This window comes from Peromyscus californicus, unplaced genomic scaffold (assembly GCF_007827085.1).
Source record: "Peromyscus californicus insignis strain IS unplaced genomic scaffold, ASM782708v3 Scaffold_21__1_contigs__length_65335640, whole genome shotgun sequence".
Lineage (NCBI taxonomy): Eukaryota > Metazoa > Chordata > Mammalia > Rodentia > Cricetidae > Peromyscus > Peromyscus californicus.
In genome coordinates this window covers 23,145,598-23,163,824 of record NW_026294514.1, presented here as the reverse complement: position 1 = coordinate 23,163,824, position 18,227 = coordinate 23,145,598, and the positions used below count along the sequence as shown (strand labels likewise).

General features: G+C 38.5%; 1 protein-coding gene across 12 annotated transcripts in view; it reads right to left on the bottom strand.

The window, feature by feature from the left end:
- Spag16 (sperm associated antigen 16) overlaps window positions 1-18,227 on the bottom strand; it is an 830,413-nt gene that overhangs the window by 742,459 nt on the left and 69,727 nt on the right. For 8 of the 12 annotated variants that reach the window (XM_052749769.1, XM_052749770.1, XM_052749772.1 and 5 more), the window contains exon 9: window positions 15,357-15,466. In XM_052749769.1, coding sequence (XP_052605729.1) covers window positions 15,357-15,466 — 110 coding nt within the window. Of the gene's footprint in view, window positions 1-15,356; window positions 15,467-16,245; window positions 16,271-18,227 lie in introns of those variants that run through there. The other 4 variants (XR_008220862.1, XR_008220861.1, XR_008220860.1 and 1 more) reach the window with 2 other exon arrangements.

The window sequence follows — 18,227 nt, the reverse complement described above, 5'->3', positions numbered from 1 at the left end:
CTCTGCAACTGACATTTGCTGGCAAAGGGAAATTCAGTTTTTACCAATGGAGAATCAACCACACTCCAGGGCAGGCCCATGCCCAAGAGAATCTGGCCAACACAAGAGGAACTCCATGGTTTTTCTGCGGACTTTTTGTTTCATTTTATTTTGTTTTGGCATTTTTGTCTTATTTTTTTTTCTTTGTCTTGATTTTCAATTTTTTCTGGGGATTTTTTTAAAGAAAGAGAAAGAACATAAAGTTAGGTGTGTAGGGAGGTGAAGAGGATCTTGGATTGAGGGATGGAAAGATAAACTATTTTCTGAAAAAAATTTAAGTAAGAAATGGAGAAAATCTCTAAACAGATTTAAGCTTGACACTGTTAAAGTAATCTATGAGACAAAAAGGAAAATTCAAAGGAAATTGTAAGGAGAAAAATATATAATTGATAGAAAATACAAATACAACACACTGAAACATGAGATTAAGCTAAGCAATGCTGAGGGAATGCACAACAAATTGTTACTTGAATTGGAGACTATAAAATAGTTCAATCGATAATATGAGTTCTTTCCTCAAAAAAAAAAAAAAGAAGAAACTATTAAAGAAGAGCACAACAAATTCAAAATAAAGCCACAATAAAATAAGGATAAAGGCAAAAAATAGTGACATTGCAAACAGAAAAACAATATTGGAGTTCAGTGAATCAAAATTCTAATTCTTTAAAAAGAATCGGTAAAACTGATCAGCACCTATGTAACAAGATGAACAACGGCAAGGGAGAGGAGACAATCACAGGAATGGAGCAGAGGAGTCACAGCAGATCCTGCCATCATTGGAAGAATAGTAAGACGATATTAAGGACTTTATGACTGTAAGATAAACAGCTTAGATGAAACAGAACAATTCCTCAGATGACACGAACAGCCAGAACTCATCTAAAGAGAAATAACACAGATAAAACTAAGATTATTAAAGAAATTGCATTAGCAAGTTAAGTGTCCCCAAAAAAAGAAATCTTGAGGTGCAAATGATTTCATTGGTGAATTTACTCACTTTTTAAAAAGCAAATTGATAACTACTCAGCAATAAAAATGAACAAATTAATGAGCCATACAACAGCTTGGATGAATCTCAGAGGAATTATGTTTCAAAGATCAACAATTTCAGAGTAAAATGGAAAAATTTATGAAATGTTACTTCACAATAGCTAAAATATAAATTGCCTATAGTAAAAAGTACGTGTTCCATTTAATAACCAGCAAAATGAAAATTAATGCACAATGTGGCAGTATATTTTACTTATTAGTCTGACAAAAATTACGAACCCTGGAAATACCAAGTATTGGAAAAGGTGTACACAAGGAAGAATTCTACACATAAGTTTGCAAATATGTCCAACTGGTTTGGAAGAAGAATGTTGTCTAATTAAATCCTTCTCCTAATTCCACATCTACATTAATTTCCCATAAAAGCTCTTCTATGAATGTCCAGTGATATGTACTGAGTAATATTTATGGTAGGCTTAGCTATTAGATTAAGAATTTGGAGACAGCCTGAACCTTATGAATAATAAGACAGAAAAGTAAATGTGAATTGAATTACAGCCATGTACATTGTGGAAGAGGCTCAGAAACAAAACAATAACCTGAAAAGACAAGTTACAACAGACTACATTTACAACATTCTATTACTTGCATTTTTTCATGATCCACAGTTACAAATTTATAATTAAAAATTAATAGTTAAGTATAATCCTGAGAATGATTAGAATTTCTTAATTGCTTATATTAGGATTCACATTTAGTGTCAGTACATAAACATAATATTTTAGCATAATATAATAATTTATATTTATTTAATTTTCTACCCAAAAAAGAATTATAGGCAAGTTGACTTAATCCTTATCAATTTGCTACAGCACAATTTTATGAATAAATATTGTGTTAATTTATTTCCTCAGGGATTTATAAATGAATTATTCCAACTGTTGAAGACATTCAACACCATTTGCTAATTATTGGTATGAAAATTCTCACTTGCACCTTATCACAGACTTTGCAATGATTTCCATGTTTTCAAACTCTGAAACAATGAAAAACTAATTTCTTACTAACTTTACATATCTGAAATATGGTGATCTCACATTATAAAACAATATACACAATAACTGGAAGAATGGTAAGTGTATTTAGTCAATATGATTGTAACAAGTTTACTATAGGTAAGAAATAATATCATAAATGAAAATTATATACATATTAACAACAACTACAACACTGTAAAAAGTGTAGGGTCCCAGCCCTTATGTGGATAAGGCTCTCGAAGTACGCTATCATCAACTTGGAGTGGCATAACACAAGGACAGACAGCATCATACCAGTGGTCCCCAGTCACTACATCCATGCCAGCATTTGTTGCCATCTGTATTCCTGATGATGGTCATTCTGACTGGAATAAGATGGAATCTTTTTTAATAGTCTCTGTATTTATTTTATGTGCATTGAGTGTTTTACCTGCAAATATGTCTGTGTGCCTTATGCGTGCCTGGTGCCCAAGGAGGCCAGAACTGGGTGGGTTGGGGGGGGGCATATCCACTGAGACTGAAGTTACAGATGGCTGTGAGCTACCATTAGAGTGTCTGGAATTGAACATGGATCTCATAGAAGAGCAGCCAGTGCTTTTAACTGCTGAGCCATCTCTCCAGCCCTATGAGACAGAATCTTAAAACTACCTTAATTTACATTTGCTTGTTGAGGCAAGTTAGGGAACAGGGAATAGTAGATAATAGTAATTAAATAGGTGCAACACTGTGGGCAAAATGAATAAGTAAGAGGGGGTATGGGAATATAGGGGAAATCAGGAGATAGAGTGGAATGGGTGCTAAGCCAAAAGAAAGCAGATATGAACTACCATACGGAAACCTACAATCTCACAACCAAGTTAATGAATATAATTAAGTAACTTAAAGGATAGTAGAATACATGTGAAATGAAAGAAGTGGAGAGATACTGTGTGTTAAAGAATTAAGTGGGGATTGGAGTATGAGGAATAAGACAGAGCAGAGGGTAGTGGGTAGGTTACCCAAAACTAAGGATGTAATGAACAAAACCTTACATTAACCCACTAGTCAGTAAATAATTTCTAGATATACCTTTAGAAACAGAATTCAAACTGCATGGGTGGACAATGTTGTTCCCAGAAGACATGGATTTTTCAAAAGGAAAACTAGAGTCATGAGCTGGTTCCCTTCAAGTTACTAGTCAAGGATGCCCCAAAAGTTCCCAAACAACATCAGCCATTGTCATTGGCTCTGGTTAGTTACCACCACCACCACATGGCAAGACCCTGATGCTAAAGATACCACATATTTCAGAGGCAGGACATATTCCTTGTGGGCTACTTTTCACCGTGCTGAGTGTGCTATGCTGACAAATGGTCTTGTCCTGTACTGAAACCCGCATGATGCAACACCCACTTGCCAGGCAAGGCATGCCCACTGGTGCAATAGTGGCAGGACTATTATAGGTTTACTAAGGAACCACTTTCTGATTGGATTTGAGGCCTGATTCATAGGGAGGAATCCCATGCCTGGTACAGTAAGCCTTGTCCCAGCCCATGGCATGGAGGTCATAGGGCCTAAAGTAGAATATGGTACTGTTATTTTGCTAATGGTCATGCTGACACACTGCCTTCTAAATATTATGTGCATGCCCATAGACCTAGACTGCTCTCAGCCTTGGTGAGAGAAGCATTCTTCTGTCTCACACCATACTGAGGAGCTATTAGCAGTAGTTAATTGCTGGAAGAGGGATAATCACTTTGGTTTTGTTTCTTTTTGTTTTGTTTGACCAAACAAACCACTGGTTGGTAGGCTTCCTATGCTTCAGTGGATGGATCCATACTCAGGTGTTGTGAGATAATCTTTTGTACAATGTGAAGATGTGTCTGTGTTTTGCCTCATCTGCCTGGGGTGCCTTCTGGTTGCTTTAATAAGGAGCTGAATGGCCAATAGCTAAGCAGGTAGAGTACAGGTGAAACTTCTGGGGAGAGAGACAGACTCTGGGAAGAAGAGAGGCAGATTATGCCAGTGAAACACCGAGAAAGTCAGATGTACAGAATGGAGGAGAAGGAAAGAGCTGTGTGATAGAATGTAGATTAACAGAAATGGGTTCATTTAAGTCATAAAAACTACTGGGACAAACCTAAGCTAAAGTCAAGCTTTCATAATTAATAAGTCTCTGTGTCATTATTTAGGGGCTGACACTCCAAAGAAAGTCTGACAAGAAAGACCTGTTATACTCATCCACATATGGGCAACACTAGATGGTCTTAATGGATTATCAAAAAAGAAAAGAAAGCCGGGCGGTGGTGGCGCACGCCTTTAATCCCAGCACTCGGGAGGCAGAGGCAGGCGGATCTCTGTGAGTTCGAGGCCAGCCTGGGCTACCAAGTGAGTTCCAGGAGAGGCGCAAAGCTACACAGAGAAACCCTGTCTCGAAAAACCAAAAAAAAAAAAAAAAAAAGAAAGAAAAAAGAAAAAGAAAGAAAAAAGAACTCCTGACTTCATCTTTTTGTGATGGGGGGACTTGGAGAGGCTTGAGAAAAGAAATGGTAGAGACAATGATTCATCATATTTCATAGTATACATATGTGAAATTCTCAAACATAAAATAATTTTAAATAGCATTTATAATGACTCAGTAAATAACCTTTTCTACGGAAATGTTATCATTACTTGAATACAAATTCTGTTGTAGGAACTGGGTTAGAAAAGAGGTCTTGTATATATTTTATTACTGAATACTGATAAAAACTCCATGGTGATTATCTTATTCTTCTTGGTTGATAGAGGTGGATATATGATAAGTAATATCCATGATTATACAGGTAACAAGGGGATGACTGAGTTTCAAATTTGGATCAGTCTTCAAAGTCCTCCATACTGCTGAAACAGCATCTGCCAATGTGTGTGCTGGAGAAGGTTTGTGGAAGCTGCTCTGAAGGGATGGAGTATGACAGCTAACTTTTGAAACTTAAGAGGAAAAGTTACAAAAGAACAAAATGAAGTCTTCAAATAATACCCTTTGTTCCCTTAAGAAAATATTGTATTCAATGGAATTAAAAATAAATATATAAAACTGAAAACCCATCCACAGCTTATGAAAATTCACCTACAGCTTATAAGAAATCTGTTAAATTGCCTATATACATCATATAAGCTAAGCTCCAAAAAAGCTATTCTTGTATGTGCCACTGATAATTAAGCTGAATACATGTCAAATTATTGGTGATTATTGAAACTGTTTCTTCTGCATTGTTACATTACTGCCTGTGTTACATATTATGTTGTATACTTTAATGAATATGATACATTAATTTTTTGAAGTAAGATCAATGAAAAGCCTTCAGTGCAATTTCTATATTATCTTTAAATGTTATTGGCTCACAGGAGCAGTTATGTAACAGAATAGGGAACATCTAGAAGAGGATTTGATACATTTCATTTGCAAGCACAACACCCGAATCACTACTGACTCACATCATGGCACAACTGGAAATCCCAGTTTTGTATTATGACAATAACTGTAGATTTACAACTGCAGAGGTACCAATCGGTGTATTTACCTAGGTGCAAGTGGGTCCCCAAGTGTTATATGGCAAAGCGTAAGAAGAACAGCATCTACCTACAGCTGTGTCCTGTTCTGTCACAGGTAAAGGATTTGTTACTCTTGGTCTCTTAGGACACTGTGTAGCTGTTCCTATGGCACAATCATACTGTGCTGGAGACCATGGAGAGACACTGCTGAAAAGACACCAGAATCCTGCCATCTTACCCACAGTGTAGCGTCTGAATATGTCGCCCTCAAAACCTGAGTGTGCATCCCTGGGGAGCATTCCGGAGCTGTCCCCCTTGTACTTTCAGAAGACATCTGTGCTGTACTTCCACACACTTATGAACCCACAGGAACCTTCTATCAAATATGCAGCTATTGACCAGACAGTCACTGGATTAAATGGGTCTGTGCCATTAGTTAGTGCTCAATAAAGACAGCTAGTTCTGTCTTTATCATCACACTGGAAGGTGGTCTACAGAAGTCTGGTCTCCCAGTGTCTGCCACAGCAAGGCTAGCCCAGGTCAGGAGGAAGGATAAATGGCCATGGCAGAAGTGGTATGCTCAGCTCGTTTGAAAGCCATTTATAAGGGTACCAACTATTTTTTCCTAATAATAAGCTCTCAATAATTGTTGCTAGCTAATCTGCTGCCTGAACAAATAATCTAAAAATTTTAGTACATGTATTTTGTAGTTATTCTCCTAAATTTTTTAAAATACATTTAACTATTAAGATGGCATGACATTTTTAAATGTTTCTAACCTTTGACATTTGAATTTTTTAAATATAAAGTATTTAAAAGTAAAATTCATTGTAAAAATGTTGAAGTATTCATTTATCTTCTATTCATGCATCCTCTCCAGTGTATGCTCTGCTTCAATCCATCTGGATAAGAAATATCTAATCTTTACAAAATTTTAATTGAAGTACAATTTAAATCACATAAAATGTATCAACTTAACTAGCCTAAGGAATGAATTCAAAGATGTAAAAACATTTCATATCACTCAAAGAACATACTTGGCAGTTGCCAAAATAACCCAATTAGTTCCTGACCTGTGGGATAAGGATTAGTGTGGAGGGAAATGTCAAGGGGTAACCTCTAAAGCTGCTCTAGTCCCTGATCAATATAATGAAGAATAATATCACACCCTGGAGAGGTTGGTGGGAGCTGGCCAAAATTAAATATAGGGTGGAAATATAGTAGTGTCCATATTTCCACAAAATTCGGCTGTCTAACCTTCATGGGGAGGAAAAAGAGCAATCCTCAAGGCTACCAGTAAACAAGGCAACATCCCCCATTGCAGATGGTCTGTCTGATGTACTGCAGCAGCAGCAGCAGCAGCTTAACAGGTAAACAGTACACAGCCAAGAAGCTGGCAATTATGTTCTTATTTTTGTCCATCAGAAAGAAGAATCAGAAGCAATGTGCATTCGCCTGAGACATGTGAGCTTTTGTGCTCTTTCCCAGAGTGACATTCTCACTCATGGACATAAAGAGAGTCTGTAGGTATTTTTACCATCTAGAAACATCACAGGGTATATATCACTAATCATTATATCAGAATGGATAAATAAAACATTTAATGATACTTAATAAACTTTTGATTTCATGGTAAATATACCAAAGAAGTCGTTTGTGCAAATAGGAGGTCAATGATTCCTGGCCCATAATACTTGACTGCCTACAGATGAGCATAAGGGCCCAGACAGTTTTGGAACATCTTCCACATGTAAGATAATATAGCTTATAACATGAACCCAGGGCTACCTCTCGATAACTTGTTCTGAGTTCAGACCTTCTCAGGAGTACAGACCACAGGTTATGATGATCCATGTGACCTGTACACACATTCATTAAGATTTAAAGCCTTCTTAAAACTGGACCACTCGTCTCGCCCCACAGGCCTTTGGATCATTTTCCACTGCACCATGAACGTCTCAAAAACAAGGGGAGTGTGAGGTTAAAGTAAAACACTCTTCAACCTATAGTCATGTGAGGAGATTATTATCTGGGCCATATGGAGGGTGCAAATCAAAACACTCCCTACTAACTGTGTGGACCTGACTTCAGAAATGCTTTCTCTCTGATTCCCATGGGTAAAGATAATAAAATGAGTTTTCCTTCATTTGGCAAAGTACTTAATTCCTTTGTCTCAGGGCAATGTAAACTCCTCCGTCGTTCACTTTAAAGATGAAATAGCCCTGGGCTGGAGAAATGCCGCTATCAGTAAAGCACTTGTGAGGCAAGCATGGGAACCTGAGTTTGGATCCCAGCATCCATGTACAAGCATGGCCATCCATGTCCCTTTAACCCTAGCACCATGGTGACCAGGAACAGCAGGACTGAATTTGTATGGCTTGCTGGCTACCATCATAGCTCCAAGTTTAGTGAGAGACCTTGACTCAAGGGAATAAAGGTGAGAGTGATAAAGTAAGACACTAGATGTCCTCTTCAGGCCTCAATATATATGCATATATATAAATATATATGTATACATGTGTGTGTTTGCATATATGCAAATGTTTGCAACCACTGTATGCCAGTCAAACAAGGTACTAATCTCCCTTTTGACTGATTGATAATACTGTGAGCCAATGCTGTTTACTAATAAGCTTTGTGGGACTACGCACACATTCCTTGGTTTATTTTTCCCAGATTTTTATGCTTTTTATACATACTTGAAATAGACATGCTGGTTCATTAGTAAAATCTCTTAATGATTCTTGATTTGTAAAGTCTTAGTATGATATAACAGTTACTTTGGAAGCCCTAGACCTTGAAAGCCCTATCAAGAGAGTAAGTAAAAAATCAATGTACATATCTGCAGGAACTGTAGAAACCAAGGCTTCCTTCCATAAAGCATTTAAACATACAGTAAGTAGTTAACTTTCATGTCTCCACTTAACTCGATAGTCTGGCTTTAGAAAATTTATGATCTTATGAGATGGATGTGGACAACTGTAAGCTTGATCAGGTGTATTCTATAGTTGCAACTACAATTCTACATTCATTATGTGTCTATGGTGCTAGATTAATACGTTAGATCCACACATTTCAAAGTTATTTATTCTCATGGAATGCCACTAACCTGTTTCTGATTGAAGTACATGCATTGTAGAAAACAAACATATGGTTACGATCTAACACCCACTGAATTAGCACTAGACTCTCAACAGACAGAAGAGTATCTTACTGAAAGCTGAATTAATACGTTTATTTAAGATCAATAGACTCTAATGCTCTCCTCACAGTCATGAAAACCAATGGTTCTCAGAAACAGATGTGCTTTTTCTCACTGTAAAATTCACACGCTAGGTCAGACTCCAAAGATTTTTTCCTCCTGTCCTAAAAACGATGGCCTCTTCTACAAACAATGCTTCCACCATGACAGAAAGGAAAGTCATCAAATGGAAAACTGGGTCTGCTATCTCTCATTCATTAGTTTCTCCGCCACATTGCTCTCATTTACTAAGGAGACATTGGCTTGCTGTTAAATCCTAACTGTCGAGATGAAGTCTGCACCCTGGGAAAACCTGAGGCACACCTATATTAAAGATAAATGTCAAAGGGAAATCACAGCAGCTCGAAATAGCAGGGACACTAGTGGCAACTCTTCAGGGTTGTAGCTAACCCACCAGTACAGAACCCCCATCTGCCAAGGTACTGACTAAGCAAAGACGAGCATCGGCCAAGCTCTAAAAGGAGATGGAAACCAACTAGACTCATTATTGAAGACGAACTGTGTGTACAGCTATGGTGATTTTGGGTTATGTATACAAAGACCAATTTTCTAACCTCTCCCCTATCACTATCGACTGAAAATTCTTTCCCATTTAATCATGTCTACCCCATTATTAACATTTGTCTTCCGTGGCTACATCTCTGATTAGACATCCTTCCCCTGTCTGGTAGGGGCAATCCAATTTCTACCAGATGATCCCATCTTCCAGATTCTGCTAACGTTTGTTCTCTGACGGTATCTTCAATACAAAAATGGCAGTATCTTATGTCATTGGGCTCTTGGTTGTTTCTCTCCCTCAACTCCGACAATGTAGCTATTCTGTCACCAGCAAAACCACTTACTTATTAAAGTCATTTTGCTTAAAGGGTATAAAGTAATTCTATTTCCTGACTGAAATTCTGATTTTCTTCCTGACTTGGCCTGCGTGAAGATGCAAACCATCAGATAGAGTCAGGAAACAGCTGCTTGAGAACTGCAGAAGCACAAAAGGACATCCCACCCTCCTGGTCTCCCTCCATACAGAGGTTACATGATGGTGCTTTACCACAAACAGACCCAAACTGCCCATGAATAAAATGGACAGACTGTTTGGGGTGATATGCCTACGGATGTAAGGACTGGGGAGAAAACCAAAGCCTAGAGTGATGTTGGAATCCTCCTCTAACCTCTGATAAGATCCAGCATCTTAGCCAGGCAGTGGTGGCACACGTCTTTAATCCCAGCACTCAGGAGGCAGAGCCAGGTGGATCTCTGTGAGTTCGAGGTCAGCCTGGTCTACAGAGCAAGATCCAGGACAGGCACCAAAACTACACTGAGAAACCCTGTCTCAAAAAACAAACAACAACAAAAAAAGATCCAGCATCTTACCAGCTGGCAGAGTACAGTGAGTATGAAGAAAGTCAGCATCAGTATATACTGGCATGTCTACCCTGGGCTCTCCACAGCTGCCCTGTTTGTACAAACTAGGTTAATGCAGCACTCTGCTCATCCTTGCTGCAGGCTCTGCTTCCATGTCTTTGACAGACAGGTCTCTTACCCACTAACGGACAAACAGACAGCTCATAGCCATGCCCCACATCCATCAACTTAGATGACAATCATGTCTGTAAGTTTTGATCAATATACATAAATAAGTATTTTTAATGATGGACTGTGGACAGTTTAATAACCTAATCCAACCCTTACTATATTTATACACATTCTCAAAAAAAACACCAGTTGAAAAAAATAAGACAAAATAAAAATGAAAGATGAAGTTAAACAGATTCTGAAGTAAATGGAATAGATGACCATACTTTAAAAGCCCAATTATAGTCTAAGAAGTATGCTGGCAAGTTTTGTGTCAACTTGACACATGCTAGAGTTATTTGGGAAGAGGGGTTCTCAAATGAGAAAAGGTCTTTATAATCCTGGCCTGTAGGCCAGTCTATAGCATCTTTTCTTAATAGTGGTCTGTGTAGAAAGGCCCAGCCACATTGGGTGGGACCACCCCTGAGCTGGTGGTCCTGGGTTCTATAAGAAAGTAGGTGAGAATGCCATGGGAGCAAGCCAGTAAGCAGCACTCTTCTGTGGCCTCTACAACAGCTGCTGCCTCCAGGTTCCTGCCTTGTTTGAGTTCCTGCCCTGACTTCCTTCAGGGAGGAAAGTGATATGGAAGCATGAAGCCAAATGTACTCTTTGCTGCCCAACTTTCTTTCGGTCAGAGTGCTTTATCACAGCAATAGGAACCCTAAGTCAAGGAGGTTCACGTAAATATTACACCAACTGACATATTCCTAGGCTTCTAAGAAAACAGACTCAATGGTGAATAAGAAATAAATCTAGGAAATTAATAGCAGAGCTCTCAAAATAACAACAAATTCAGTGGGTTGATCATGATAAATTGAATGAAGTCATTTCCCCAATAGGCAACCAGAAGGCAATGTTCAAATGATACATCAAAATGCAAACCAAAGAGATGGGAATATGGAGGGAACATAAGGCTTACGAAATACTGTTTTGAGAAGGCTATTACTAGTTTTAGAAGTGGAAAGAGATCCAAATGAATAATAGAAATGAAACGCCCTGTGATAAAATAACTCTATGGGCTAAAGAATAAAAAGTTCGATGTTATTTTAGAGATGGCAATCAGAAGCAAACAAACTTGTACCTTCATCCTGTTACAGTCTGCTATAATTGACAACTCTTTAAAAAAGAAAAACACCCAAAGAAATAAGAAAAATACCTACAGACATTAAGTTAGACGTCTCCCAGAAACATATATTTTAGCAAGGCACAGTAGTATGTTTTCATATGACTTTTTAGAAAGAACACCATATTTTGTTTTCCAGCAGTATTTGGCTACTTGCAAAATCTTAAAGAATTTACTAAAAGGAGTTGATTCTTTTAAACTTTTCATAAATATCAATAACAGAAGACATTAGAGAACATGGGAATGGAGAGTACACAAGAACCTCTGTAGGGAAAACTTTCACTTGAGGCCTATTCTAAGACTTAGGGACCTGAGTCATAGTCCAAACCTTTTGTGAGGACCCTGCCGCAGGGCGTCTCATGCTTGTTGTCTATACCTGGGAAGCAGACTGCAGACTGGTGTCTAACCTGCAGTCTATAACAGTAAGATGAAGATCTTACTGACAAGGGAAGTCAAACTTCCCTTCTAATTATGGCAACGGACTGGGATGCCTGGAGGAATACTGACCTACAGTCGATTTTAACAGGTATTCAAGAGGGTGGCCTGAAATGGCAAAGGACACAGATAGAAAGAAGCTCTGAGCTGCCACAGGACAAGGAGTTTCTAGGAGAAGCTGGTGGGTGAGTATGAAGGTCTCATGACATAGGTCACCTGACTTTCAGTGTCTGGCAGGCCCAAAGTACTCTAAGTCACCACAAAGTGGGTCAAGTCAAAATCTAAGTTCTCCAGTCCTCTTAAATCCTCTTCCTTTTCCAGCTTCAACCAGTTAAAGCAGAAAGAGAGAGAAGAGGAGCGCACTCCGCCATCATCGCAATCTCTGTACCCTGAGTCCAGAAGCTCTTGGCAAAGAAATGAGAGAGTTAACTCCACATCAAACACAGAGCTGTAATGTTACATAAACCACACACCTGGTCTTCTAATTCTATGTCACTAATCCGAAGCCAGGTTTTGTACCTAAGACCTTGGACTTAACTAGTCTCACAAAGCCAGAAATTAATTTTCATCTAGAAATATGGGAGAATTATTTCACCAATCAGCTTGAAAGTTCCTCGGGTCATAGTTAAGCATCAGCGTTGTCACATTTTTTTTTCAAAATATTGGCACATTAATATGCTGCATCACATACAGTCTTGGTTATTTTCCCACAAAACAAGAATCACACCAAAAGCAAACAGCAGCATTGTCTAAGATAACAAGGCTGTTCCCGTGAAATGCAAGCGAGGAACTAATTTAAATTGATAACTATTATCAGCTGAATATTAACTCAAAGCAAAATGAGACTCTTTCAGGTGTGTAAACACTGAGATGATTTCTCTCCATAGAACCCTTGAAACTTACTCCAGGAGATACTTCAGGAAAACCAAAAAGGCAGCCCATAAAGAGCAAGGTAGAAACCAAGTAGGAAGGGCGGCTGAATGGGAGTTAATAAGGTGTGAAGGAGTGGCTACATTTAAAAGATATGTTTCAGGGCCCATTTGCTACTCTATGGCTCTAATAAAAAGTTCATTCTGCAAGAAATCATACTTATTTACATATACTACATTTCAATGGTGTTTTATTAAATTCACTTATTAATTTACAGAAAATAGAATTAGCGCTACAAAACAAATACAAGCACTACCAATTATACAAATATGCATACTGGTGTAACTCAGTTCAGTGAAATGCTTTAAATATGTCTGTATTTCCATAACAGAGCCCACAGTGCCATCTAAAGTGAATGAAACAAATATACTGTGATGTGTTACCATAATATATACATGCAAATTTAAATATTAATAAAAATGATTGGTCAGAGAGGAAGGAAGAGACAGGTTCACTCTACATAGTTCAGCCTCTTTGAGGCCTCGATTATTTTATCATGTTGTAGGTACTTTGTTATGTGTGGTAATACATCACCAAAGAAAAATATCCTCTGCACTGATATACAATTCATATGTTCTGTATTTTCAAAGCTTTTTGTCATATAACATGTCAACCTTGCATTACAAATGTAAGGACTTACAAGAGTTAGCAAATGGCTCACCCAATTGTCACTAAGCATGTCATATCAACCCCAAGAGACTATATGTGTATGTATATCAGAGGAAGAGAATGTCCTAAGTGATGAGGACTACCATGACCAGAAGTTCTGACCTGACTGAATCCACCTCAAATGAACAGTGATGATGGAGGAAGAGAACACTGACCTGAAGATCATCAAAGTCACTGTGTCAAAGGATTAACATAACCTGAAAGTGTTTATTATTTACTTTACTCTAATATTTTGTGCAATACCTCATTCCAATCAATATTCCAAAGGAGAAAAATGTAATTGGAATTATGTATGTACATGATATACATTGAATTTATAAAAGTTTGTTTTCTTCTAGGCCACTACTAAAAGCTATTATAATAAAAAATGTTCTCATTTAAAAATAAGTGCCAAGGCTAGACACATAATCCAGTAGTTAAGAGAACATATGAGAGGCAGAGCTAGGATTCCAGTACCCACATAATCAGCCAGGATCCTCCACAAATGCCTGTAACTCAAGTGCCAAGGCATCTGATTCACGTTCTAGCCTAGTCCATGCACAAGCATGTGTACCCACACACACACTGCATACACATATATACACACAATACAAATAATCTTTAAAAATTAAATAAAATAAAAGTAAATGAATATGTTACAGTACTCTCTAGGAACAAACATTTTTATATGCAAAACTATTACCACATTCATCATTTTACAGAATTTTCATAACAAGGAACTATACTCCTATGACAGTTTGTGTTGATTGTCAACTTCATGGGATCTGGAGTCTCCTAAGAAACAAGCCAACGCACACATAGAGATGGTTTACTAGATGAGCTCAGCCTCTGCCCATGCCTATAAGGGTTTATCTTCATTAGGCTAATTGCAGTGAAAAAATCTGCCCTCAATGTGGGCAGCACAGCTCGCTGCCTGAGATGAAGTTTGGAATTGCATAAAAAGGGGAAAGAGTTGAGGACAACATCATTGCTCACCGTTTTCTGACTGCAGATGCAATCTGATCAAGTGCCTTGAATTCCTGCTGCCAGGACTCCCTTACTCTGTGGCTATAAATAAACCCTTTACCCCTTTAATTGCTTCCCTTGGGTATTTTATCACAGTAACCAGATACATAACTAATACAACCCCCCCAACATGTTTTACATTCTTTCTTTCTCATGTTTTTATTTCTTTGAATATACATTTATGTAAGATTTTAATTACTATTCTGATTGCAAAGGAATTCTATTGAGTATACAGATAAATTTTTAAATGGTGCATAATTTTATTCTATGGTCTTTATAAGGAAGATGAGGGAAGCTATGTTAGATGACAGGAACAGAAGGAGCCTTCTCTTTAGGACAGAGGTAACTGGTTTGCTGACTCCTGGGACTGTGGTGAGGTAGGTATACAAAGACTCACTAAGCTGCCCTGACCACTAGTAAGCATGTACCTAAGTTAACAAGTTGCTAGTACTGTTTGCCCCAGCTCTATTTTCCCCTGTAAAAGAGCTTGTAATAAATAAACTCTGGCCGGGCGGTGGTGGCGCACGCCTTTAATCCCAGCACTCGGAAGGCAGAGCCAGGCGGATCTCTGTGAGTTCGAGGCCAGCCTGGGCTACCAAGTGAGTCCTAGGAAAGGCGCAAAGCTACACAGAGAAACCCTGTCTCGAAAAACCAAAAAAAAAAAAAAAAAAAAAAAAAACTCTGAACTGCTCTTCAGTACTTAAACTGATACTGTATGAACTGTACTCCTGTAATGATCAGAATGTGAAATACCAGCTAGAAGGAATATAAACAAATGGCATACCTTTCTTTCGTTCTTTATCTTTGACTTATGTCCATTTTCTTCCTTGGCTTCATAAGGACATTTCTGAGTAGGGCTTTCTGACTCGTTTTCCTTCTCACAACTGTGACCAACTGCAGGACAAGCACAAAACATTTACTTGTAAAAGATCTGATTATAACAAGCATGTATAGTCCAAGGTTCTTATAATACATGCATTATAAGAGAATTCAAATTTACCTGTATAAGATGATTACATAGGCTCGAGAAATAGGCCAGTGTTTACCCACACTTGCCGCCATGTCTGTTGACATGAGTTTGATCTCCAGGCCCCGCATGGTGAGAGGAGTGAACAGGTTCCCACAAGTTGTCCTCTGACCTCCACCCTTGTGTGGTGGCACACACTTGCATGTGCACACACACACACACACATGCACGCAAAATAAATGTTATTTTCTATTTATTTTATGTGTATGAGTGTTTTGTCTACGTGTATGTATATGCATTGCATGCATGTCTGGTGCCCACAGAGTACAAAAGAGGCATCAGATCTCCTGGAGCCAGAATTTGAGATGTTTGTAACCATAGAGATATTTGTAAGCAAGCCCAGGTCTTCTGCAAGAGCAACAAGTGCTCTTAACCATGTAGCAATTTTTCCAGTACCCCCTCCTTTGTGTGTGTGTGTGTGTGTGTGTGTGTGTGTGTGTGTGTGTGTGTGTGTGTGTATGACAGAAAGACAGAGACAGAGAACAGGGGGCTTGTCTCACTGTGAATATAACTTAATAGGTAAACCAGGATGGCCTTGAACTCAGAGACCTATCTGTTTCTTCCTCTTGAGTGATAGGATTAAAGGTGAGCATGCCCCTCCCCCACAACATAAAAAGGCATGCACCACTGTGGGGCATTTACTCACCAGTCCCACAGCTCCCCAGAGTTTTCTTGAGTGTGAGCAGCAGAAAATATTAGATAGAAGGATTTATTGCGGAGATAAACAGATAGAAAATAAAGGATAGCCTCGAGAAGGCCTGGAACCTTTTCCAATAGGCCCCAACTGTCTCTACCCCAGGATTTTTATAGAGACGCCAAGGGGTGGAGCAAAAGACCTCCTCCCCCAGCACAGCCAAGTGCAGACCATCTCAGACACCTGCACTCAGGCCCGTGGTCCTAATCATCCTCTATGCGGACCTGCTGGGTAAAGCCACGAGGAACCCGAGAACGGGCTCCCACACACCGCCATGCACAGTCCCATTGTATTTTTTTCAAAATATGATTGTAACCAAAATATTCCAAGATCCTATAACTGTATGAATTTTAAAGGTTCTAATCTAATAATATAACAATTTAAAATGCTTTAAGTTGGGTTTCAAAATTCAGTTCCCCAAAATATAAGGTGGCATTACCTTAGAAGATTAATAAAATTGGATTGTGAAGCAGCTACAGAGTGTGAAAACAGTCTCCAGTCATGACATATTCAGATTCCTCCATCATGAGACTCTGTGTGCTTATTAACAAAGCCGAATGAGGCCAAAGGAAAAATGAAAATGAATGGCAATATTTTAAATAAATGGTAATTTTTTAAAGATTATGTAAGTTTTAATTCATGCCTCTCGATATTGAGAACAGGTAGCAAAGAACATAAGAGCACATGGCAATACTTGAAACTCTGTCTCCCAGATCTCCTGAGACAGAAGGAGTGTCATGGAATGATGAGGAAGGGGAGTGACAGCAAAAGACCTCTGTATTCACATCTCTCCAAGATACACATGTAGGTACATAGAACCTGTACTCCATAGCTGATTTGTTTAAAATAGCTAATGAGGGCATGTTCACTAACACAGAGACAGCTCAATACTGTGAGTTATACCACTAGATTTATGGTAGAGAGGAAAATGATAAAGACAAAAGTATCTGGATGATTTCAATGCCTTGGCTATCTTGGGGGGGGGGGGGGGGGAACGAGGGAGGGAGGGAGGGAGGGAGGGAGGGAGCCATGTCTCTTTCCTCTATACAGAAATCAATTCAAAGTGGATCAAAAACCTTAAAAAAAACATGAAACTCTGAAACTGCTAGAGGAAAAATATCCTTGAGGACATAGGCAAGGCCTGTTTTGGAATCCTAAAAAAGGAATTATGACAAGAACTGAAAGTTGTAAGATAACCCACAGACAGAGGGTAAAGGCACTGGTCATGTAAGCCTGGTGACCTGAGTTTGGCCCCTGGAATCTACATGTATGAAATTGTCATCTGACTTCTTTTCTTTCTTTTTTTTTTTCTTTTTTTTTTTAGACAGGGTCTCACTATGTAATTTTGGCTGTCCTAGCACTCACTCTGTAGACCAAAAGGTTGGCCTTGAACTAACGGAGATCCACCTGCCTATGCCTCCAGAGTGCTGGGATTAAAGGCATGCGCCACCACACTCAGCATGTCACCTGGCTTCTAAGTACACATGCACACACACACACACACACACACACACACACACACACACACACACACACATTAATTTATTTTATAAAGAATTGGCAAATGGAATCCCATAAGGCCAAAAAGCTTGTGCACAGCAAAGGCAATTTTTCTTTCCTTTAAAAAAGAAAAAGATTGTTTGAAGACACAGTGAACAGAACAGGAGATATACCTCACATGTAACTAATATCCAGAATATATAAAGAGTTCAAAAAACAAAATGATTACATATAAATGGCCAATGAATATATCAAAAAAACTTCAATTCCTTGGCTATCACTGAAATGCAAATCAAAGCTACATTAGATTCCATCTAATCCTTGTCAAAATGGCTATATGGAAAAACATGAACAAATATGGATGAGGATATAGGAAAAAGGAAGTCTTACACATTGTTGGTGGGAATGTAAGTTATTCCAGGCAGTACAGAAAT